Below are 24,366 nucleotides of genomic sequence, written 5' to 3' on the forward strand. Positions count from 1 at the left end.
GCAGTCGTCTCTTCCTCCATACCCTTCTTAACTTCGTGAGGGAAAGAACTCGTTACCCGGTCACAAAATAAATACTCCAGGTTAAAAACCTATCTTAAAGGCTGTTTACAGTTTTTTTTCTCCTTTAACTTGTTAATTTTAACGCACCACCTCTGGTTTCACGTTCTGACATGGGATCAGTTAATAATACATCGAGAATCTTTTTGCCTCACCCTACAGCCCCTCTCCCTCTCCACACCTTAGCATACAAAACAGTCCTCTGAACCATGGGTCCACCTTCACATGTCTTTACAAAGCAGACAGTAAAGAACTCCCCTCACACTTTGTAGTAGGCTGTAGATACTTTGTAGTAGGCTGTAGATTTTAATGGTTTGCACAGAGGTAACCATTTCCAATCTGTGCAAAGGCCTTGTGGAGTACCTCTCAAGAAAAAAAAAATAATCTGAATTTCCTCTATTAATAAGGCAGAAAGCGCCCTCCATATTTTTACTTCCAGAGAGACTGAACTTCCTCGTATAGTCACTTATTGTTCACGTGAACAAGGCTAATGGCCAGAGCAGAAATTGGACTTTTACTTCTCTACTGGGAGTGCATTTTAATTTATTCACAGGGGATCCAACAGCATTAAGTTTCCCTTGAAAGTGTACAAATCCATTGCTCAAGATTTAAAAAAAAAAAAAGTTCACACAGATTTTAAAGCAGTGCTTGTATACTGCAGTCGCAAAGGGACCTACTGTATGAAGAACCTTTTTTTGGCTTAGCAGATTCCAGTTAAACCTTTACAATTACAGCAATTTGCAGAATTCTGACACTGCAAAGCTCCTCTGATATCCATCATCTTGGGAAACGGAGTTCCGGTTATTTTTCCCCATGGGGGTTGTATTTAAGTAAAAATACAGACATGGGCTATCTCCCGTTATACAGTAAAGCTGTACCTGCAGCTTGGGGTTTTATTTTTTAAAGGATGAAAAAGGGACCTCCTGAAACGACATTGTGAAGAGAGGAGATCCATCCATTCCACCGATCCCTGGCTCTCCTCTTTCCTAAACATGAAGAGCTGGATGTTAGCCCAGAGCCTTCAATTATGTCTGCGAGCAAAAAAAAAAAAAAAAGAGCATAGAAATAGTCCGATACTCACTTCTAGTACAGGGTAAGGTGCAGCCTGTTCCGCCTTTACACACCTCCGCCTCACAGTGAAAGTAGACCTGATCGAAAGCAGAAAAAGAGGGTTTTTTTGCCCTCCGATATGGCAGGAGGCAACAAGGCTTTTCAAGCCCAACTTTCAGGGGCTGAAGAAGAGAACCACCCAGTAGTACCCAATCAAAACAGGGAGCAACCCTCATGCAATGCAAACCATTTCCTAGTTTGCTTTTGCAGAAGAGGGGTCGCAATGAATAAAATCATTTGCATTTAGTTAAGGATCAAGAACTCTGCCATTCATACTGTGGCCTACAATAACGCCATGTCATGTCAGGAGCTGGTACAGATGGCTTATCTTTAGTTCACCGGGGATGGAAAGGCAAGGTGAGTTTCCATACATAAGTGGTAGGCTGATGGCTTACCAAACCATGGAAATTTTGCGTTGACCGCGAGTCCACAAAACTGAACATCGTGACTCGAAACCTCTTCCGGTGGTTTGGAAACTTGGAACCTGGACCTGCTAAGACAGGCTGAAGTTCCGTCTTATAGTTATCACCAGTATAAGGACACCTGCATTTAAAAAAAAAAAACGTAGTCATTAAACCCATCATTTTACATGCAATGCAAGTGTCAAATATTCTTACCCAGCACTGAACTACACTTGCATTCTCCCAAAATATCAGCTCTTCAGTAATCGTAGATGGAAGAAGGCCACAGTCACAGAAAAAGGCAGTTCACTTTGGTCCAGGCTGCATAATCAATTGAATATTTGATTTGAAACCCAGAAGAATTGATTGATTGCAGACTACCAATAGTGTTGAACTATTCTCTTGTACAATTGTGCAATGGGGTACAGTGCACTAGCACAGCTGTACAGCATGATCTCTTGTATATGTCAGGAAATCGGAAAGAAGGTATCAAACAAGGCTGTCCAGTTCTGTCCCTGGAGGGCTGAAGGTGTTTCTGTCCAACTCGGCTCTTAGCAAGGTAAACCAGTTGGCTACTGCCTTAACGGAACGGATTAATCGCCTTCTCCCAGCTCTTTAAAAAGAGCTGCTGCTTCTTTAAAAGAGACTTGGAATATAAGCAGACCTCCCATACAGTACAGCTAGGCTTCTCTAACCCTTTCTGCAGCAGGATCCATCGGCGTGGATCACCCGGATCTCTGCTGGGAGTGGCCCAGCAGTCGCCCAGCTGGAGCACGAGATCTGGATCCTCCCGGCTGAGGACTCGCACCTCGGCGAACACAGGCTGGCGTAGCACGCGCACCACAGGGTGATCCCTGGGGGAGTAATAGGCACCGTAGGAGGAATCTGGAGGTGCAGAAACAGCCATGTGGTCACAGTTCTCCCAGCGCTTGCCCTCGCAGCATTAAGAGAAAGTGTCATCGCTATACGATACAGCAATCCCACCATGCACGACAAAGACGCACTACTAAGGGTTTTTGGCAACGGCACAGAGAATTATAGGATGCGTTTTACCACCAGATCTCCGAGATTCACACCATCCGCTGTCGCATTGAAGCACAATTCATCATTCAGGATCCCAACTGTCCCGGCTCCAAACTGTTCCCCCGCCTTGCACTCCGGCAAGCAGTACTGCACCATTAAAGCATAGGCCCCCAGGCTTAAGAACAGCTTCCACTCTACTGCAGTGGACATCCTCAATACCTGATGTAACCGCAAGGACTCAGAACTCAGTGCACCTCGGCACTAGGCACTTTTGACTTGGACTACCATGTTCCCCCCGCCAACCACATTTATCATTCTTATGGATAATTACTCATGTTTTTAATCTACTGTTTACATTGCACTGTGCATAATATTGCTGTTTAGAAGCCCTGGAGCCCTGGGATGTTCTCCCCATGTTCACATGGGTTCCCTCTGGGTGCTCTGTCCCCTCCCCGCCGTCCAAAAGCATACTGGGAGGTTAAGTGGCTTCTGGGAAAGCCAGTCCTGGTGCGAGTGTGTGCATGTATGAATCTGTGTGTGCCCTGCGATGGACTGGCGTCCCCCACAACCCCAAAACTGGATGAAGCAGTGAGAAAATCAGAAGGTAAGGCCATCGTCCCTGTAGAGATTAAAGTCAATAAGCTTCAGGCCAACATGCTACAGAAACTGTTTAACGACGTTATTCCTCACAAATACTTTTTAAAACTTGGCCAGTATAGCATACTATCTCACTTAAAAATATTACATCATGTACCAGTACTGTGTCAGACAGCATTTACCTTTAGCCAGTCTTAGTTCCAGCTGGAGTGCTCCCTCACTTTTTATCGCAGCAGTCTCTGCCTGCGTCTTCTTCTGCACATCTGTGTTTAATTGGGTTGAACCAATTAACAAGAACATGCAGCTGACAGTAAGCCTGTGGGAGGGCGGAGAAGGGTACAATGCTCCAATATCACTTGAGTGACTTGAAAAAAAGTCAAGTAAGACTTCTACCCATATCACAGGTAGCAGAGCAAAAAATACGTTTCTAGGAACTAGGACAAAAACAATTAAAAATGATGTGCAAGGTGGTTGGATTGTACTTACTTGAAAGAACTATCCCGAAGTATAGATCCCCTTCTTCCACTCAGAATCTTTTTTTCAGCCTTAATGTCCACCGAATAGATCATTTTGCTGTTGGAGAACTGCAAGGTTATCAAATCGACTGTTACCGTTTCACAGGTCAACGAAAGCGTCCATCTGTGGGGTTACGCAGGCGTCTGTTAGACGCTCATCTACGGTCGGGGAACGGCCTTACCCTTATCCGTGATCCGCACGAAGCGAGGGGGAACCGGAACGCCACAGCCTCGGGGGACGTCCGTGTGGGGGTACAGCCAGCACCCCTGCCTTCTGCCACCTGCACAGACTCCAGGAGCAGTTCTGGGACCGTCGCATTGCGGTGAACAACGATGTTGAAGAACCCGTCCTTATCACAATGCTGATAGGAGACCCCCTCTGCAAGCCAAGTAACAACCTCCTGATGACCCCTCATGGACACTGGTGCCAAAGAAGAACTCCACCCACACCCCAACACTCAGAATGGGAAGATCCCCCCCCCCCCCCAGGAATCTATAATCCGATTCAAAATCCAGTGCTTTAAATTCTGAGGAAATGTAAAGAACAGGGTGTCTTTAAATGGAACTGAAGTCCATAACCTAGGATTTTGCTGTGGGGAAAGAATATACCCCAAGTCAATGAAACGGTGTCTCAATTGCTGGTTTTAGGCCGGGGGGGTGGGGTGGGGTGGGGGGAGACATTTAAGAAAGCAGATTCTCAGGAACAGGGTACTCATTACACAGCAGTCTTTTCTACCATTAAGCCAAGGCGTATAACTTCATTCAACATCATCATAAAAGAAGTAATACTACACCTTTCCTTAAGCATTTAAAAGGAGCACAGAAGAGGATACTGTGGAGCCACTGAGAACAGTTTTGCACCTTACCTCTTGCCAGACTTTGGGTTTTTAATTCTTCCTCACACCTGAAGAAGGCTCCACGGCCGAAACGTTGCGTTTTCTTTTTTCTTTTTTTCCAGCATGGAATAAACCTGTTACCTGTTCCTTGGCAGCCTACGCATGCTGACGCAGCTACCCACCTGAACTACTTTGGTTTTTAATGCCGACGTTGTCCGGCTGAAGAGCCGGTATTCTGCAGGACACGGGGATCCTCTCAGTCACTTCAATGCGTCCGCCATCAACTGTCCCCCTTACCACCGTCACTAGACTGGCCACATCTCCCTGCGGAAGCAGGCAAGGACGGGGGCAGTGACGGGAATCAGGCCCGCTGGAGCCAATTAACACGTTAAATTCGGTACAGAGGAACACGTTAGCGGCACTGTGTGAATATATAAAGCCCTACCCGCCTCTGAACGTAACAACCGTTATAGGGGGTCGTCAAGAGTATGTAACGGTCCGTTTCTTCGACGACGTAGCTGCATCTGGGTGCTACTCCCATGGCATCGTAGAGCCTCCCATCAGCACCTGAAACGTGTTTTTTTTTGTGTTGTTGTTGTATTTTTAGGAGTTTCGTGACTTGGCAGTCTTTATCACAGAATGGCTAAGGCGCAACGATCATAGTTAATTAACAGTAAGGTCTAGCAGGAAAACGTGAACGTAATTCGTGGCCTCCACTCACCAACAACAAACAAGGTGAACGGCAGGTCGATGAATTGCTCTTTAAGGATTTTCACCGTCATGTTATTGGCGTGGCACGACACGCCGTCGACCAGATCCCTGTAAGCAGCCGATCGCACGATGTCCGACAGGGAGACGTAGCCCCTGTGTTGGTTTGACTGCCTGGAGTGATCTAAGGAGATCGCAAGAGAGATCAGCAGCGCAAGTCTGAACACAAGCAAAAGATTCTTCATCTTCAACCCTCGCCTCGCCACAGCAGAGCTTCAAACGGACAGACCCGTCCCCCGGAAAGAGCTTTTAAATCGGACAGCCGTGGGATCAGAGACAGCTGCCCCCTGTTTTACTTTTAATTGGACTGCCGTTCAGACCGAGACTTGCAGTGAAACACTTAGCGACAAGCGCAGGTGACACTTTCTGGAGTGTGTCGTCTTTCAAAACGAACCAAAGTAAAGACAACGCGATTAGCATCATTTTTATGACTGTATGCGAGTTCTCAGGCGGTCCTTCCTGGTCCTGAAGAGCCACAGTCCAGCAGGCCTTATGGATCACCCTTCAATCATCAGTTTTTAAAGGTGTGGGACAGATGTAAATATTGATCAATTAAGTAAATCTGTTTAATTAAGTCCGGAATGACTGCTGGGTATTGGTCACCTGCTTAAGTGGCCAGAATGTGTTGCAAGAATTGAGAGATTGGCTAGATCAGACAAGGGCAGGCCATCCAGGATATATTTCATGAGTTTATGTAACCTAGGGGACAAACCACTGCTAGAAATCGCAGTAAAACAGAAGGGACACGGACCTGAGGACAAGAGAGCACAGAGCTCAGCTTGCGTGGCCAGTGTTAGCGCAAGTAAGGCATACAAACTCCCCCCGGACAGCAACCCAGGTGTGGATTTGAACCCAGGGCCCCAAGTGCTGCGAGGCACCAACGCTAACCACTGGACCACCACATTACACACACTGTTGTATTGTTGTCAATTTAGACATTTAAGTCTTTTTTTCTCCGCCATTCCAGTATTGCTGGCGGAGCACTAATCTAATTCAGGGGGTTCCCACTGCTGAATGTTCCAAGGGACCCCCACACCTGCTGGATTCTGTCCCACCAAAGCACTCTATCAAACAACTGAATCCTCAACAGACCTCCTAATACGCTTACTCTGAACTCTCGTTTTCAGTTCCTTCACATGCACAGCAGGTGGTTTCCTTTTAGATATTTAAATGTCTTAGATAATTGAAGATCTCCAGCCTTTGAAGGAGGAGGAAAAAAAAACTTGCAAAGTTGTTGGTTCCAGTAAGGATTTGTTTAAGCAATGAGCTCAGCTGCGAAGGGTGTGTGTGTGTGTGTTGGGGCAGCCAGGACCAGGACTGGGAACTGGGATTCTGGACCAGGGTTTCCAAATTTAACCAAGGCCAACATGATGTTGGCCAACAAGACTTTCATGATACTTCACTCATCTTTCCTCACACCGTGTAGTTTGTCCTGATCCGATCAGCAGCTCTTTTCATATCTCGTCTATTTATTTACACAGAAAAGTTTACCCAGGTGAAGTACCCAAGACCCTGAAAATCCAAGGGGTCACAAACCACTTTGCTGCACTTAGAACATAATCAGCTTACCTGTGTACAAGGTTACAGGTCTTACCAGCTACCCCAGTTCAAGGCAGCCTGATCCTGTTTTATTCTGTCTGCTTTCCGTTCTGTATCAGCTGTGTCCTCGCTGGACGCCCCATCGGATAGTCTGATGAACCCTGCTGACTTCAAGTCTGTTCTCCACCATTCAGGTGAGAACATAATCAATGAACTTCACATTGGAAGGTTAAAATCATCTGAACACATTATTGTTATTATACAGACATCTCTTTTTTTTAAGAAGGACATAAGGCGCTTAACATACATTTCAATAATATATTTTGAAATCAAACACAATTTAAATATATTATAGATTAAGTAGACATATATTTAGGCTTCAGAAAACATAGTAGTGGTACACAGTACCAAAAAACCATACCCACAGTCTTTTTTTCTGCTTATTATTAACAGTTACACAATGTGTCTCAATAGAATAAGATATTCACTACGTACACCTTCCCTTGAAACAGTCATTGTGATTATTTGCAACATGTTATACAAAAAATCATTTTTTAATGTGTAGAACTGTGACCACCAGAGAAGAAACGGACATTTACAATTGGGTAGAAAGTAGTTCACAAGGGTAAACCATAAACCTACAGCTGTATGACAGGGAGTCTAGAGAACTTGTTCTTTTAGCACTGGGATCCAAGGGAGATTTCCACTACTTGTCAAAAAACAACTGTGCACTATAAATGACACGAATAGGGTGATAAGGATGAATCGATTTGCACTGCTAGGACAGCTAATGGTTACTCTTTCAGTTATAACACATTCCCATCTGGTCCACAGGATATGGGAAAAGGAGACACTGGCTTCCCCCCCCCCCCCAAGAGTGTTCACAAAAGACAGTGGGGCGAGAATACCCCCCCCCCCCCAAAAAAAAATGCCTTCATAGATAAAACCATACTGTGGCAAACTTGATCAGAGATCACCTGTTCCTTTAAAATAAGTGTAAATGAATTCATAATAAAAAAAATTGAAAAGAAAGACCAGGCCTTTGCCAACGTTGCGAAGCCCTTTGATTCATGTGGTCTCACTCAGCAGCCGCTGTAAAAATGGAGCAGAAGGGAACCCGAGCACCTTTACTGTACTTCCGAGACGCCACCTGCAGCCTCTTCAAGCAGCCACTGTGTTCCTTGAGTAGGAGGTTCCTGCTTGGGCCTGTGTGCAGCTGCTCCGTTTTTCTTCTTCATTCGTGTAAAAGCCTTCATAGTGTTAGAATGGGGGGGGGGGTAGAGTTCAAAGCTCACATGTGACGTGGTGCCTGAGGTCGTGGAGCGGCTTGTCAGTCTTCATATGAATGAAGGAGTAACGTTCTATTAATACAGTGTGCAGTTACTCGCCACTGGCCCCTCTGCCAGCTTCCCCCATCGCATTCTGAACAACTCTTCGGCTGGGAGAATGAGATTTCCTTCAGTTCTTCAGGGGGTCATAGCTGTAGACAGGAGGAAACAACTATTGAGAAGGTGACTAGGGACTTGACAGGACTCTACACAGCTCTACACAGCACGCTACACAGCTGGCAGTACAGCGCCCAGCAATATTTTCACAACCAGGCACAAACCTGAAATGGGGATTCGTGACTCCATAACCATCACACTAAGTGTGTGGATCCTCTCTTTCCAGGGAATGGGAAAAAAAAAACAGCCCCCGTCTTACAAAACTAAAAATAAAACTGGGCGCACCTGCTGAGATTTATTCTCACAATAAGGTTTTGAGAGAGCTTGGATGATGACATTCTACTTCCATCATTTGTTTCCTTCTTAGGAAAAACTGAACAAGATAGCAAACAGTTCCTGAATATGACTCAAAATCAACAACATGTCTAAGTTCTATGACAAAGCAGAGGCTGTGGCATGCTAGGACATGAAACATTAACACTCATGTCCACTCCGATTTCAATAATGCTGCTGTACAGCATTATATTTAAGAAAGGAAAAAACAACGTTGTTGCACTGATTGAGCTCAAAACTACCTCCAACAGTGATATAGAACTGACAAGAGAGATATTAAAGCAAAAGCAACATGCCAGAATCACAGTGCAGTCGCGCTACCTTAGTGGACTTCTCACAAGGGGGCTCGTACTGTGCCTGATGCATGACATCATTCACGATCATCTTTGCAATTTTCCAGGCCATCTCCTCCTGGGCCTGTATCACACAAGAGAAAAGGCTGTGAGGTTTCTTTCCAAGGGACAGGTGAACTACAGAAGTACAAAGAACAGAACAGGGGTACTCAGCTCCCAGGACTCCTAAACTAATCCTAAAAATAAACTAATCCAGTGGAACCTTAATGGCATAAATTTAACACTTCTTGCAGGTGAAGAGCTGCTGGTAACTTAAGATGACACAGAACACCTGCAGGACTCTGAACTCTGAAGAACATGTTGTAACAGCTTGTACAGAAGCAGACAGCGGTTAGCAGCTTTATCTGTGTGAATAAATGAACAGATACAGTAACTAATTCAGGGCAGGTGAATTATTGTCTTTTGTCTTAATGTTTGTCAATGTCAATGAAACAGTCTTAACTACAGGAAAAGAAACCAACCATGTACTGTATATGAGGATGCACTGATTTACACATAATTAACTGTCAAACAGTGTAATTATAAGGATACTAGGAGCAACATAACGACCCCAAGTCACCTTGTGCTAACATACCTCATCTGAATTCCCTTGTACCCATTTTTTCATGGCTTGGGAAAACATGGAGCCTGAGATAGTAGGAAAAGAGAAACACGTTTGATTTACTTCACACTGGGCTCTACCAGGAACTCCACAAGCACCAGGGAGTCAAAGAAAAATTCCTTCAGTTTATAATTTCTCCCTCCTGCCATTACAAGGTCAGGTCAGGTAAGGACTTTTGAACTAAACTTAAATCTTAAAGCACAGTTCAAGGTGGTGGGGCAGCCAGAGTCTATCCTGGCAAGCAACAGGCACAAGGCAGGGTACAGCCTGGACAGGATGCCAGTCCATCGCAGAGCAAACACAGACACCAGTCACACTAGGACCAGTTTTTCCAGAAGCGAATTAAACTACCAGCATTTAAGTCAAATTTATCAGCAACATGCTGTATTAAAACTCCCACAACTGGCCCCTTTGAAGTGTACGAGTTTTTAAAATGTTTTACATTTAACAAAAAGTGATGGAAAGATATACCCCCCAGAAAATATGGCAGTACGGTACAAAAAGCTGTAAAAAGTCTTAGAATTGTAGCAGGGCACCTTTCGACTTCTTAACATCTGGCTCTGGCTCGGCCTCTCTGATAAACTGTCCGAGTTCATTCACTTTCCCGAATGTCATTCTTCTGAAGAAAAAAAATAAATTCCATCATCACATGAGGCTCTGCTAGAGTTTAAACTGCCTGTGGCTGCAGGACATTAGCAATTTCCCCAGCCTGAACAGAGCTGCTCTGTTCCTGTGTATCTGACCATGTGAAAACGAATCTGTGACTGTCACTGCTTATGACTCATGCTTGTGAACAGCTCTTACCAGTGCCTTTATTGTATATGAGGAATCAAGTTTTCTTTTGTTCACAGCTTCAAAAGTTTCAACAGCTGTCTTTATTGTTTTCTCCAAAACTTGTTTTACCAGATCTCAAAGGCGAAGCAGCATAGTTTTAATATGTATGAATAGATTTATTACTTTTCTGAGGAAGGTCGAAGTACTTTCATCTGCATGTCTCCATTAAAAGCAAGTCTAGTCTTGCTGTCATCTTATCATGAATAGATTACAGAATTCCAGCTGAACACATTTTCACTGCAGTTTGTAACTGTTTTGTTATTGTTTTCACAGCTGACTGTTTCCTGTATGGAGCTATTGAATTATGTGGAATGGTAGTGTAATAGGTACAGAGCAAGATGTGTGTACAGTATATGTATTGCTGCATGTCTAGGACTAGTGAGTGTTGTGTTTTGTAGTTTTTTTATGGTGATGCCAAAGACAAATTTCCACCCTTTTGGATGGACAATAGAGATGTATCTTTAGGTAAACTCAGGTTCAAAACCTTCAGATAGAGAAAGACAAAAAGATTTTCTACAAAACAACTTCCTCCACACATATAACTGCTACGTTTCTACAAGAGGAAAAGAATCACCCATTTGTACCAAAGAATGGAATAAACCATAACTGTATTTCAGAGCTGCTGCTCTTAAATATAAAGACTGAAAGCTTTCAGCCTCAGATGAGTAGTTCTTTTAATACATGAAGACAGAAAAAAATAGGACAACTTATTACCCTGCATATGGGCGCTGATAGAGAGACTCTGGTTCCAAACTGGCAATGTCCACAGTTATTGCTTCATCGAAGTTTTTTAGGATTTTGATTGCTCCTTTTTTGGCGCCTTGCTGTAAACCAGAAGGAACGTAGACATCAGACGAGAAACTCAACAGATGGCCACCCGTTCACACACCTGGAAGAAAGAGACTCGTACCTGGGTGTGTGTCCCCTCCGAGCTGCTCGAGCCTGTCTCGCTGTCCTGGGGAAGACCATGGCCTGGCACCAACATGTTCCCTGTGATACAATCGTCCCCTCGAACAGAGTTGATCAAGTCACTCAGATACTTGTAATACAGGTTACTGGATAAAAACCCAGGCAGGTACACCTGTACAGAGAAGAAAGAGGGATATTGATTAAAAAATAAGAGCGTGCCACAAAATGCATTTCAGAGTCCGACAAAGGCTAGATGAAAATGGAGTTCATTATAGAGATCAGGTTATACAACCAGTATTTTTCAGTTGCTCAATCTCCCTTTCGGGATATTTCAATCTGTATGACTGTCCTCCTGCTGTTGCAGTTCAGGCCGCTGTTGGCCATGTTGGATCACTGCATGGAAATTTGTACCCAAGTATTCTCAGCGGGGTACGTTGTGAGGGGGAAGAAAATTAGCAACGCACAATGCTCTGAAGCCTAAGGGTGGAGCTTCATGTACTGAAAAGGGCGAAGTGATGGCGCACCTTCTCCATAGTGGTCCACGCCTGGCGTAGCGGAGTAGTGAAACAATCGGGGAGCGGCCCGCCCTCCCTGCAGATATTGGACTCGATTTCTAACCGCACGGAGTCGTCGAAGCCCAGGGGTTTCGTAGCCTGCAGAGAGAAGTACCTGCAAGACATTCCAATAAGGGGACAGGCGGCAGAGACATGAACGAATTGCTGTGATGCCCCTTTCCTCAAAAACACTTTAACAGGGTCCACAGCGGTGTCGGTGAGGAGCCCAGTTATTTTAGCCACTTGTCTACGCTGTCCACCAAATTTACACACAGCTTTAAGAAAATAAAAAGTATTTGTCAAGAGTCAAGACAAGGGTAATTTAGTCCTGGTGGATGTCTAGACCTGGGAGCAGGGAGAGCGGAGTGGCTGAGTGTGGAGCTCCCAGTGTCCCTGTGGTGATGAGGAAGAGTGTGAGGGAAGACATTGTGCTCACTTGTCATAGAGGATCATGGCGTCGTTCTGCGCCTCCTGCCCGTCGTACTGGCCTTTCTTAGCAGCCAGCTGGTCCTGGAAGTTGTCTGCGGCCAACCAGAACTGCAGGATATTCACAGCTTCTTCCTTCTCCATGTACTGCGGCCGGAACGAGACAAGAGGAAACAGAACTGCTGATGACGCCTTTATCATCTAGCTGACTGACAGCTAAACGCTAGAAAAAATGTGTTGATTTTTAGAACATCCCTTTAAGACGAAAAACGACACAGCTGCTGTCGTCAACATGCTGATCTTTTTCTAGTAAAGCTAAGCTGCAGTTAAGTAAGTCTTTAACAGATATTCTATTAATGCCCAACTTACTTTCAGCCGAGGTTCCCCAGAATGTTAATAATCTATGACGACCTATCTACAGCAGTGTTCATGCTAACCCTAACCTAACCTCATCACTACTGAACACCTGGAGGTGCTTTATCAACTGGACCTCAACTGATAGTAAGTTTATGACTAATGGAATAATGGAATAACTGTTAAATATCTGTTGCTTCATCTGCTAGATCAATTCTAAGAAACAACAGCCATGTCTGCTTGTTTACGATGAATTTTATTTTATTTTAGCGTTATGGTTCACAGATGCGCTTCACACAAATCAGGGTTTACAGGAATACCACTACACTAAGAGGCTGCAGGAACTTAACCTTTTTAGTTTTAAAAACAGAAGACTGTGGGGGGAAACCTGATTACAGTGTGCAGAATCCTCAAAGCCACAGGCAAGGTCAGCCCAGAGGAATTCTTCGGAATCAACAGTGAAATGTAAACTAAAGAGCACGAGTGGAAGTGCTTTTAAAACTGAGACAGCAGGTACTTCTTTATGCAAAGGGCGGTGGGAGTAGGAAACAAGCTACCCAGCCCTGCTGTTGAAGCCAACACACTAGCTTCCTTCAAGAAGGGGCTGGATGAGCTCCTTAGATCAATCTGTTACTAATTACCTAACAGGCTAGATGGGCAGAATGGACTTCTCTCATTTGTAACCATTCTTGTGCTTGCATGTTCTTAAAAAACAGCAGGCACATTTTAAAACATAAGCTCAAAGAATAACCTCTTCTGAGCTACAGCACATACAGTCAGCATAGATCTTGCTTATCATAAACCTTAAAAACCTAAATTTTGGTTGACATAACAATAACACAGCTGGCATTCTAACACCTTAAAGAAGGGGTATAAATAATCCAAGACCTCTTAATGTGTGAGAGAAGCTTTGCTAGCTTTGTTCCCCCATTCAGCTCCAGAGCTTCAGAACAAAGTCTCTCTGCTGATGTTCAAACCTTCTTTTTTTTCCCCTCTAACAACAAAACCCCTGCAGCTGAAAACCCCCCATTGCCCCTTACAGGAATGTAGACCGGTATGATTCCGGCTGAAGTTGTTGAAATACAGAAGACGCACAGGAAAAAAAAAATAAAAATTGCTCTCTTTCACATAAGGCCAAGCCTTGAACTCGTGCAGACCTCTGGACCAAGGCTGGGCAGCCGAAGCAGAATTAAGGTCACCCCGTGCGGTAGCAGTGGCAATGACATGTAGAATGGGCGTGCAAGAGCACTTCCCTCACCTCGGAGAAGTAGAAGAGTGCCGACTCGCAGAAGAGGATGTCTGCCAAGTACACAGTTCCGCTGGTCAACACTTCAATCTGGTACTTACAGAAATAATGACTCCTTAAAAACTCACTAAAGTGCCTGCGCAGGGAGGAAAAAACACAGTTATTACACAAATGGGCCAAACAAAAAGCAGTAGGTACTTCACAGCACAACCTTTCCACACTAAAACTCAGGCCAGTAACTTCCATCGTCTCCTTCATAAATTAATCATGGGAACACGATGCTCAGAGAGCAACATTCATCCCTTACAGGAAAAAAACGAATAAAATGGACAGGAATACGACTTCATGCAAATTAGAGAAACTGACAATAAAAAAAGACTGATGAGCTCAAACATCAGATTATGTACCATAATATGGAACAGATGACTTTGTTATTTGATTATTTTCTTATTATGCATGGTGCTTCTGCTTTGACCGTATTCTGCCACGCAAAATATATATTCTGGCAAAAAGGTCTTCTTAAGACTCGGGGCAGGAAAGGTGTCAATGGAGAAGAAAAGGTTGGGCCTAGGATATTACCATGTCATTTGTTAGCTGTGGTTTTTACTCTCAGGTGCTACAGTGTGAGAAGGTCTGACTGGATCAGGTGACATCTAGACTCAAGTAGGGACTTCTGTTTAACTCTCTGCATTAGCAGAATCGATTGTCAAATAGCAAATTGTTTAGAAGCAGGAATGAAACATTAGCTTGTATAAAAGAGTATGCCCCCATCCAGACACATGATTCGGCTATGTGAGTACATCCTTTGACGTAGTCTGCTGCAATAATGAACGTACTTCTAAACTTTATTTTCAAACTCTAAGGCCTTCGATTTTGAACACAAGTTATTTTGACCGTTGTTTGAGAACAGTGGAGATTTGTAGCAGCTGACTGTCTGTGTTTACTGCCACGCCCCAGAGCACAAAGCGAGCAAGGAGGATTATAACGATCCAATGAAAATTAGTAGCATCTAAAACATGAAATCTGTCAAAGTAATTCACAGGGTTTCAGACTAGATAAAAAAGTTTGACCACAAGGTGGAAGCACGATTTCAGTCCGTGTCGTGATTTTTCAGTTGAGAAATTGGAAAGGCCTTATGAAATTGTACTGCCCATTTACAGTGCTTTTCAGTCCAGAAAACCTTGCTCAAGGCTAAAAGGAACTGACAACTTGCCACTGGTAAAGACTACACCACTTCTGACATCGGAAAGTCAATTCACTTTGTATGCTGATAATTATTCAGGACACTTATTGCCAAAGTTGTTACCTGACGGTAGGTGTTGGGGTCACCAATTGCTACAATACACGCTAGTTAACAACGTGTGCACGTTTCCCCAATAATCTCGCTGCGGCACCGTGACCGAGACAAGAATCTCAAACATGACAGAATCAAAGTGACCTGAGAAATCACTTACTGCTGTTCCATGATGTTGAAGACTGCAGACTGTGCGTTAACAAAGCAGTTTGGGTTCACCTGCCCATCCTCACCACAGATTTTAGCTGCGAAAAAGCAACAAACACAAAAAAAAGCACCGTCAGTTTGCGGATGTGCATGAGAAGAGTTCTCAAACCTCTTTCGAGCTGAAGCATGCATGAGCAACATAGATCTTGCTTATCACAGGAAGCTAATGGCGCCTGTATGTGTAGAGTCATTCATAAACCTTAATTCTGCTTTATATCACAATAATACAGCTGCTATTGTAATACATCAGCAGAAGGAGTATGAACAATCCAAGACCTCTTGATGTGGGAAAGAAACCGTGCGAGCTTTGTCTTCATTGCCAGCAGTCACCGGTATGATTACATCAATAAATATACTTTTGAAGACAATTAAATTTAAATGGTTTGAATGATGAAGAAACGTCTGGAACAAAATGCAATTTGTTAAATACAATGAATTCGAAGATAAAACCCAGTGTTGCCTAGACTTGCCCTAGACTGCAAGGTGTAAAATGCTTCCATGCCAGTTTACCTAAAACTAACAGCTATGGAGTTACTCCCAAGGGTAGGGAGTGAACGTCCTTTGATCTCTTACCCACAATGTCATTCCTCATCGCCTCTGTGATGGGAATAGATCTAGCAGCATCCGGAGAGATATATTTGGTAAAAATGTCCACTGCATCTCGTTCTATACCTAGGAGAGAGCAATGAGAAGACAAAACAATGAATAGCAAACGTCTTGTTATGCCTCAAAGCCAGCTGATATTAGACAACTAACTCAAGTAAAATAAAACTACACTTGATTTTTCTGATGGATCCAGATCACTGTGCAACATCGGAAGTGATTTACCTGCTTAATGACTCAGTACACAGTCTTGCTCACAAATGATTTGTTTTTCTTTAGCCTAATTACTTTACATAACATTTGTGCACACACTGCAGCTATCCGGCCACACTGAAGACTCAAGATATCAGCACACAAAAGAGCACACTGCAGCACAGTAACTAACATGGGGGGAAGTTCTAGTTCTAGGGAAAAGGATTCAGACATCTTCAGACGAGGATGGCAAAGTTCTGACTTACTTTTCATGAGTTTTTCAGACAGATCTTTAAGTGCGTGGCTGGGCTGGAGTTTGAGAGGCGTCCCCGCCTTGGAAGAAGCTTGGCGTGTGGGAGTGTCTGCCTTCGGGCCCCCCTGGAGTGCATCCGATTCCTTCTCGTCTGAGCTGAAGGAGTTATTCGGGGAGGTCCCGGCGTGGCTGTGCGGGTTCGCCTTCGCGGGGCTGGGGGTGCGGGCGTCCTCGGCGTCCCCCTCCGCAAGGTACCCGCTCCGGGGCGGCTTGGCCGAGGGGGAGGCGGGCTCGGCTAACGAGCTGTGCTTGACGGAATTCAGGCTGTGAGCTCGGATCCGGGACCAGCTCATGGAGCGGAAGCTCTCGGCCTCCAGCCAAAACTTCACCAGGTGGTCCGCCCCCTGGAGCTCCATGTGCTGCACGAAGTAGGGCATGGCCACGCCGTCCCGCAGAATCTGCTCCACCGTCTTCGACAGCCTCGACCTGGTCTCCTGGGCCTGGTAGTTCACACAGGACCGGCCTGCAACACAGCACCGTGAGGCTCCGCATTGTCAGTCTGCTCGCTCTCAGTTCCCCCCGTCAGTCTCTTTTTAGACAAAACGCCACCACGAAATATTCAACCGAAGCGGCGCGTGGTTTAAGCCGAATCGCACGTCAGCTAACTGCTTTCTCGCTCTGACCAAACGCTGGGGAGTTTTTCCATTTATAGTGCTCCAAATAAAAACCTAATTAATTAGCTGTTGGTTTTTCTGTATTAATCCTGCATTTAAAGTTGCCTAAAATGGGCTGTTTTGGGCTTAGAAAAAGGGGGAAACGATCATAAGATCCTATCCTCAATCAAATTTGCACATTTGAATGCATCATGGCTGTGATTGGAGAGTTTTTACATTAAAACAATGACTAAGAAAACTATGTTAACATAAACCTCTTATGATAATTGTCATTTTATTACTAGATACGCGTGTGCAGAAAAAATTTAAACCTTATATTATTCAATTTCTATTGAATATTCAATTCATATTGTTCCTTAAGTGTTATTTTATTGTAGAAAACTAAAAGTGCGAAACTCAACACATTCCTGTAAGTACTATTGAAAGAATCCAACCATTATCTGGGTCATAAAAACCAGCTTCACAGTCACGTGATCAGGGAACAAGAGCACAGCGGCTCTGGAATAAAGAGGGCCAAGGCAGCAAGATGGCTCAGACAAACATGTTAATGGTGATACACGCCCCATTAAACTGCCAGTTTTCAATGCAGGACGCCAGGGTCTTGCTCTATAAGCCAGATATCGGTTTATAAATTCGACACCCTCTCCCTTCCACCCTTTACAAAATTCACTCTTGCTCAGCCCTTCCTCTCTGAGCTTTTAGACAAAGAGCTGGGAAGACAACGACTGCACTGTTTCAGTCTAGCACGGCTAACAAAAATAAGAACAGAAAACATTCACGCCAAGGACAACAGTTGGTTCAAAAATGAACCTAGACTCAGGAGAACACTATTCATCACAACCTCCTTGCTCCCCACAGAAAGAGCTCATCTTCATGAGAACCTACTGCATGGAGAAAGGGCGAGATCCGCAGCTGGAGCAGAAAAGCCTGAGCTGTGAGCTGGTTTTTCAGGAAAGTGAGTGCTCTCTGGGATCGATGAGGGCTAGAAGCCAGGGGACCGTACCTAAGTCACCGAAGTGAGTGGCCTCCATGTGACTGGGCTGTTTCTTGAGGATGGCCGTCCGCCCCCGGGCGAAGGAGTCCATGTTGGCAGAGATGGCGTTGATGGCCACATGGCTGGGCCCTGCTGCCTCCAGGATGCCATGGTGATTTCGGACAGCCTGAGAGGGCGACGGAGCTGGCGCCAGAGCTGAAAAAAAAACAAAACAAGGTGTCCCTTAAAAACAGACCTCAAAGGCCCACCCTCTTGACAGCAGCACAGGGAGTGCCAAGTGTCAGAGCACAGGAGCACAACAGCGTGCTAGAGAGCCACAAAGCACTTCATTTCTAACTGACCCAAGTGTCCAGGGATGACAAACCTCAGCCTTAAAACTCTCCCCATGAGAAAGCTCTTCAGTATTGTGGCTCAGTCCCCCCGTTAACTGCTCGCGTTTGAAAACTCTGTCCACTGTGGGCACTGCTATCTTTAATACTGTTTAATGTTTATTTTCATACTTAACAGTACTTTATAACTTTAATAACAACAGCAGCGCTTTGCATTTGCAAGAAAAACAATAAGGACAATCCTTAATATTTTAAAATAAAAAATACTGATGACATCGACAAAGAGCTCAAACAAATATAAAGGGTTTGCAAACTCCTTTTAACAAATAAAACATTGATACTGCAGACAGACCCAGACAAGCAATTGTCATACTCCGAGTTCTAAACAGGGAAAAACAGATCCCTTAGCCACCACTAATTTCAAAAGCGAACCGACCACAAATAAAGCAAATTCAATGAGAGAATCCAAGTTATCTAAAGGCATTTTGCATGGTAACAACCATCAAAACATGCATCAGACCCAGGCTGATTCTCCTCTACAATATAGGCATATTGGTATGTTGTTTTAATGAGATGTTAGATCGCCACTGTGTAATTATAATTGCAAGATTAATGTCTGTGTGTGTCTGTAGAGGTGTAGAGGTGGCTTCTACTTCTAATACAACGAATTTCTGCTTTAATGCAGGTGAGCAAAGTCAGCACTGAAAGGTTTTGAGGTACTTATAGAATGGAGTTCAAGTAGGTTACTGTGTCAGCATGCATAAGCTGCAAAGGAGCAAGTAAAGGTTTATTCCAAGCTGAAAAGAGAAGAAAAGAAACACAACGTTTCGACTGTGGAGCCTTCGGTTGTGACACCCAAACAAGGCTCCAAAGTCGAAACGCTGTGCTTCTTTTCTTCTCTTTTCAGCTTGGAATAAACCTTTACTTGTTCCTTTGCAGAAGGGAGTTGAGTATGTTTTGTTTTGCTGCACCGTGAACTAGCCGTGCTCCCATGGGTGCGGGGAGCAGTAGGATGACAAGGCCAGATCATTCCCCTTTGATAAAAAACCTTCAGAGCAGTGTGCAGCAGAGCCGTGCTGGGGCTGGGGCTGGGGCTGGGGCTGGGGCTGGGGCTGGGGCTGGGCTGGGCTGGGCTGGGCTGGGAACTGCTGACTGCCTCGCTCCCAGACGACACCGGCGGAGACGTGATGGTGTGTCTCAGCAGCGCACAGTGTGCACCCCCCCCCCCCCCGGCCAGATACAGCACAGGAGCCCACCCACGTCTTTGACTCCGCCCTGCCCTGCCATCCCGCAGCTCGGCTGGGTCGCGCCTCTTCATCCCTGGGGGGGGGGTGAGCGTGGGAGGAAGAGTACCAAATGCTTCCATCCCAGGAAGGATGAAAAAGGTGAAGGACCTGCAGCACCTGCCTGGGCTAAATCAATCACTGCTACACAGGCCTCCCCTCACCTCTTGATGATCCTTCCAGCACGCGTCTCGAAGGGGAATAGCACCTGTGTTTTTAAAGGTGTCGGCCGTTTGTTTTCTATTTAAAAGTCCGCTCCTCCCCGCTGCTGTGTCATTCCTAGATTCCTGTCTGACAAATGGGTTGCGTCCGACTGGAGGAATGAGGAATGTCATTTCTGCGTGTCAGGACCGCCTGCCCCGAGTATGCCAATAACACGAAATTAAACATTTTACAGCTTTACTGACCCCACACTTTAACTTAGACATTCAGAGGAGTGCTTCCCTTTAAATCTGGTGTTTTGTTTGGACGGAATCAAACGTTCTTCATTTGACTTGATGCATTTTGATCCCAACATATGCATTAACTAACTCATCCAACATCTCGTTTGCACATATGAATCTACTTGTGTTTCACAGCTATCTCCAGAAATCTGCTGCTGTTTCTTGTAACACAGATTTTTGAAATGCTAAATTTTACACATCCTCGGTCCCACTGAGGAAAAAAAAAATTAGAACAGCAAAGGGTTTTCCATAGCGAAGAAGGGATTCTCTTTTGGTTGTCTTTAACCTCCCTTTTGCTGCGTAACATGTTTGAAGTGTTAACTTTGGTGTCTAGCAGAGGAAATAAGCATCCCCTTGTGAAGATATGATAATCGGATTAGCGTACTGTTTCAGGAGTAGCTGTTTTCTCAATCACCAGTGCACAACCACAACACAAAAATGCCAGCACACACACAGAAACATCAAATATTGATGTGCTTTGCATTTACTTACTAAAAAAAATAATATAAAAAAATAAAAACAGAATAAGAGAGCACGGGTTTCATACCTTTGCTGGTTTTCACATCTGCTGGTCTCTCGTGTTCCTTGCCTTTCACTGCAAGGTGAGAAATAAAGACCAGATTGTTAGGAGAAAGTCATTTGCTCCAGCAGTTCAGCTAGCGGTCTTATCTATTCAGCCCAACGATAACGTCTGCTACACCGGAACTGCAGACTCAAGACGCACAGGCATCACTGCAAGACCAAAAATGTAAACCAACAATGAAAAATGGTCTCTACTCTTACATCAGACATTTAGTATCAAGAGAGAAAGATGATAAGATCAGCCACAACACAACTGCACAGCTTTAATCTGCTTGGCCTCTCTGCTCTCAAAGCTTTCAGGCTGCTGCCTGGCTTCCGCTCTACATCATTAACTTGGTAGAAACTGCAGAACTGTTACTTATAAAGAGTCATATTACAAGAAATCCAAATAGTAGTCCAGCAAAAAGAGACAAAAAAGAATAGTGTGCACAAACAGGCCTTAACTGCAAGACGGGCTGCTTTGCCTGCTTTTGTTTGTAACCCTTCTAACGCTTGCAATGGTGTGAAACAGCGTCCTGTTCAGCAGTCCCTTGCAAGGTGCACAAGCCGAAAATTACTGCAGGGACAGGTTTCATTATTTGGTGAAACGGAGATAAGAAAAGGCTCTGGCACTGTTTATGACCCATTTATTACACAGATCTGGGAAGATAGCCTGACTGGGCAAGAGGAAGTATCCAATGAAAAACAGGCAGACGCAGGGAACGCTGCCTCTCTGTCATGCCACTCCGATGAGCTGCGCAAAGGACACGAGAGGCTGCCAAAGCAATCTTATCTTATCTGCCCACCACTTCTTCTTCTCACCTGAACCCCCTGCTCTGAAGATCAAAATAGTCTTCTCTGCAAAGAAGGGCTCTGCATATAGGCATAGGAAAAGAAACTTAATCCCACCCCAGCACAGTGCAGAAAGTAGGTCATCAGATCCTAGCATTGTGCGACGGAACCTTTTACCCATTAGGTTTCTGTTAAAACAAAGGAAATGGGTTTCGAGACACTTAAACGCAGAGACTGCTTTAATAAAAGGCCAACCTAAACTCTGTGGGAACACTATGAGATTGGAAAGAGCATCAGTCAGATAGCGATCTACTACTGTATTCTTATCTGGTATCTGATTTGACAGCAGAGTGTCTGGATTGACTAGACTCTTTACAATGAATACTGCTTGCACTGCGAGTGCTGACACATTCATCCCCTACCTCTCTTTCTGGCCGCTGTATGTACTGTACTTGTACTCTGCATTATCAAACCACGACAGATTCACTTTTCAGCAAGAGTGAGGCTGCTGATCACAGAGAACATTTTTTTCAATTAAACGGAACATAATTTGAAGCTTCCAACGTAACAGGATTTCCTCCAGACAGGGTTGTTTTTTTAGCTTCGAACGATTCTGTTCAGCCGTACAACAAACATCCAGGTGGGGCTGCACACTGGTGGTGGTGGAGGGGATCCCCATTACCTGTAAAGCGCTTTGAGTGGAGTGTCCAGAAAAGCGCTATATAAGTGTAAGCAATTATTATTTTTAATTGAATTTGGGCAGCACAACTTGTTTAATTGCACATCTTCAGTGCTCAAAAACATGTGTATGTGTATTTGTGAATCGAATAGGACAGCAGGCAATACTCTAAAGCAGAAAATCAGCACTTTTCAGCTTATTTAGAAGGTTTGTCATACAAAAGAAATAAGTTCATGGGGAAACCAAGCTCTGGGATTGGTTGACTTACAAATCCTGTAACTAGACAGACAGACCATGTTATTGACTGAAAATTATAAAGCAAGAGCACCTTGCCTGGGCAGAGAGAAAACTGAATGCGTCTTTCTTTCTTCTTATAGATACAATTCAGTGGTTGATGATGTGCAATTCTGCAATGGTTTCTTGTAAGGCACAGCAATTGGATCCAGTTTTGTGACACCTATGCTATGCCTCTTATCCTCAACGAAACAGAAGCACCAGGTCTAAGGGGACAAAAAGAACAGGAAAAAAACTAAAAAGGGCGTGGGTATGCTCTGAGATGGACTGGCGTCCTGCCCAGGGTGTACCCTGCCTCACGCCCACTGCTTGCTGGGATAGGCTCCAGCTCCCCCTCAGTTCTGTTTTGGGTGAAGCTGTTAGAAAATGGGTGAATAGGTGGGACATGGGTACTGGTTACCTGCTAATTTAGTTAGTCTTATAATTTTTCATATTTGTCTACTTGGTAGCCATTTGACCTGTCACCTTTCTCTTCAGTTAAAACAAAATTATTGATTACTAATGAAGCTTTGCTGCCTCTCAGAACTAACATAGTTAGTGATCAATGATCTCATCTGGCTTGCAAATTGCAGTAAAACAGCAGTGGATTCCCATTAAGTTTCAATCATGGTCAAATTAAACTGCTTTCCGTGCGACAGGACAGCAAGAGCTGATTTTTTTATTTGCAAGATTGTACCTAGGAATCATCCTTGGGGTCATCTTATTATCATGTACAGGATAGGGCCTAAAACCTAACTGAGGCTAACACCTTCCGGAGCCTGGAGTCAAGATTCACGTTCATTCCACAAAACCTCTCCTCCTAGCATGAAACCCACTACAGAAGTCTGCCGATTTCAAGCTAAAATCCCCCCAAACGAAATGCTAAAAACACACTCTCACTGTGGCCAGTAACACAAATTCTTCTTCCACAGTTTGCAGTTTTGAATATACACGTCAAAAGAGCAGTTCATTTTAAATAAAACAAAAGCTATAAAAAAAAAAACAAAATCACCGATTCGACAATGGGTAACTTCTTACTGAGAGTCCAGAAAAAGGACAGTCCAATGCATTTATAAAAATAAACTATATTCTGTGTAAACAGCCACTTCACAGCTTCCTAACAGCTATGTACCTGAATACAGGAGCCTTCTGAAAATGAACAGAAACAACCCGCTCCTATCGAGTCCGGATCTCAACACCAATGTACTGGTGACCCTCGCAATCACGGATGCGCATCTGATACTTTCTCCAGAAAAATTAAAGAGGACGACTCAACGGGGGAAAAGACTAACATCTAAAAATTAACGCTCCCGTGAACGGTTATTTGGCAAATGCACAGACGTTAATGTTTTTCCATCGATTAGATCAATGTGGATACTTGGAATAATGCCGTTTGTGATACTAAAAGTCGAGACAATTGCCTTCTCGGTTATGAAGAGCCGTGGGAATAACGAGCCTGTGAACACATTTTTGAGAAAACCAAAGGCCTGCGATTTTAGACAGAGCTGTCACCCCTTTTCCCATTGGCTCACATGCATTTTTTCTGGCTCTCCCGCTATCCTTTCGACTTCCTTACCTTTCCTCCTAAAAAACGACATGGTTGTTCTCGCGTTCGCAACGTTTTCTCAACTCAGTGACCGCATCCTGCGTCCTTCCGCGTCCCCTCATTCATAGATCCCGACTTTCGCCCAAACTAGCGGGTGTTATTTCGCGGCGATACGGGCTGTCAAAGGCAAGACTTCCTCCTTCCCCCCACTGCAGAACCGGCAGCCATATTGTCAATAAACAGCTCACTTCCGGATTGCTGCAGTTGCACCATGGGTAATGCCTGGTTTGTTCATTGAAAAAAAATCCGGCCAGTTGCAGCGGTCGATTGGAGAAAGTCTGC

General features: G+C 44.5%; 2 protein-coding genes across 3 annotated transcripts; both read right to left on the reverse strand.

The window, feature by feature from the left end:
- Nucleotides 1–866: 866 nt before the first annotated feature.
- LOC148814221 (zona pellucida sperm-binding protein 4-like) lies at nucleotides 867–5,492 on the reverse strand. The gene is made up of 10 exons (XM_088906977.1): nucleotides 5,261–5,492; nucleotides 4,985–5,106; nucleotides 4,722–4,863; nucleotides 3,886–4,082; nucleotides 3,675–3,772; nucleotides 3,371–3,504; nucleotides 2,264–2,453; nucleotides 1,563–1,710; nucleotides 1,139–1,205; nucleotides 867–1,043 (listed from the first exon to the last, which is right to left on the reverse strand). The coding sequence occupies exons 1-10, from the start codon at nucleotides 5,490–5,492 to the stop codon at nucleotides 958–960; spliced, it is 1,416 nt and encodes a 471-aa protein (XP_088763103.1). The 3' UTR covers nucleotides 867–957.
- Nucleotides 5,493–7,195: 1,703 nt separating this feature from the next.
- Nucleotides 7,196–24,280, reverse strand: akap10 (A-kinase anchoring protein 10). Of its 2 annotated transcripts, XM_088907155.1 has the most exons (15): nucleotides 24,055–24,280; nucleotides 20,721–20,768; nucleotides 18,128–18,313; nucleotides 16,464–16,973; nucleotides 15,976–16,074; nucleotides 15,356–15,440; nucleotides 13,914–14,037; nucleotides 12,312–12,448; nucleotides 11,846–11,990; nucleotides 11,323–11,493; nucleotides 11,127–11,236; nucleotides 10,115–10,197; nucleotides 9,552–9,604; nucleotides 8,946–9,041; nucleotides 7,196–8,326 (listed from the first exon to the last, which is right to left on the reverse strand). In XM_088907155.1, the coding sequence occupies exons 1-15, from the start codon at nucleotides 24,074–24,076 to the stop codon at nucleotides 8,321–8,323; spliced, it is 1,875 nt and encodes a 624-aa protein (XP_088763281.1). In that variant the 5' UTR covers nucleotides 24,077–24,280; the 3' UTR covers nucleotides 7,196–8,320. The 2 variants fall into 2 exon arrangements, with proteins under 2 accessions (XP_088763281.1, XP_088763282.1); XM_088907156.1 differs by lacking the exon at nucleotides 9,552–9,604 and having other exon boundaries at nucleotides 24,055–24,273.
- Nucleotides 24,281–24,366: the final 86 nt, after the last annotated feature.

The sequence above is a fragment of the Atractosteus spatula genome, chromosome 27, assembly GCF_055471065.1.
Source record: "Atractosteus spatula isolate fAtrSpa1 chromosome 27, fAtrSpa1.hap1, whole genome shotgun sequence".
Lineage (NCBI taxonomy): Eukaryota > Metazoa > Chordata > Actinopteri > Semionotiformes > Lepisosteidae > Atractosteus > Atractosteus spatula.

Coding starts and splice junctions, on each gene's coding strand:
- LOC148814221 (XM_088906977.1), bottom strand. CDS start 5,492: ATGAAGAATCTTTTGCTTGTGTTCAGACTTGCGCTGCTGATCTCTCTT. Junction 4,083..4,721: donor TAAAAACCAAAGTAGTTCAG/GTGGGTAGCTGC, acceptor CTTGGCTTGCAG/AGGGGGTCTCCTATCAGCAT. Junction 1,206..1,562: donor CGCAAAATTTCCATGGTTTG/GTAAGCCATCAG, acceptor GCTTTCGATCAG/GTCTACTTTCACTGTGAGGC.
- akap10 (XM_088907155.1), bottom strand. CDS start 24,076: ATGTCGTTTTTTAGGAGGAAAG. Junction 16,974..18,127: donor CACTCACTTCGGTGACTTAG/GTACGGTCCCCT, acceptor GCTGTGTTGCAG/GCCGGTCCTGTGTGAACTAC. Junction 12,449..13,913: donor CACTCTTCTACTTCTCCGAG/GTGAGGGAAGTG, acceptor TTCCGGCCGCAG/TACATGGAGAAGGAAGAAGC.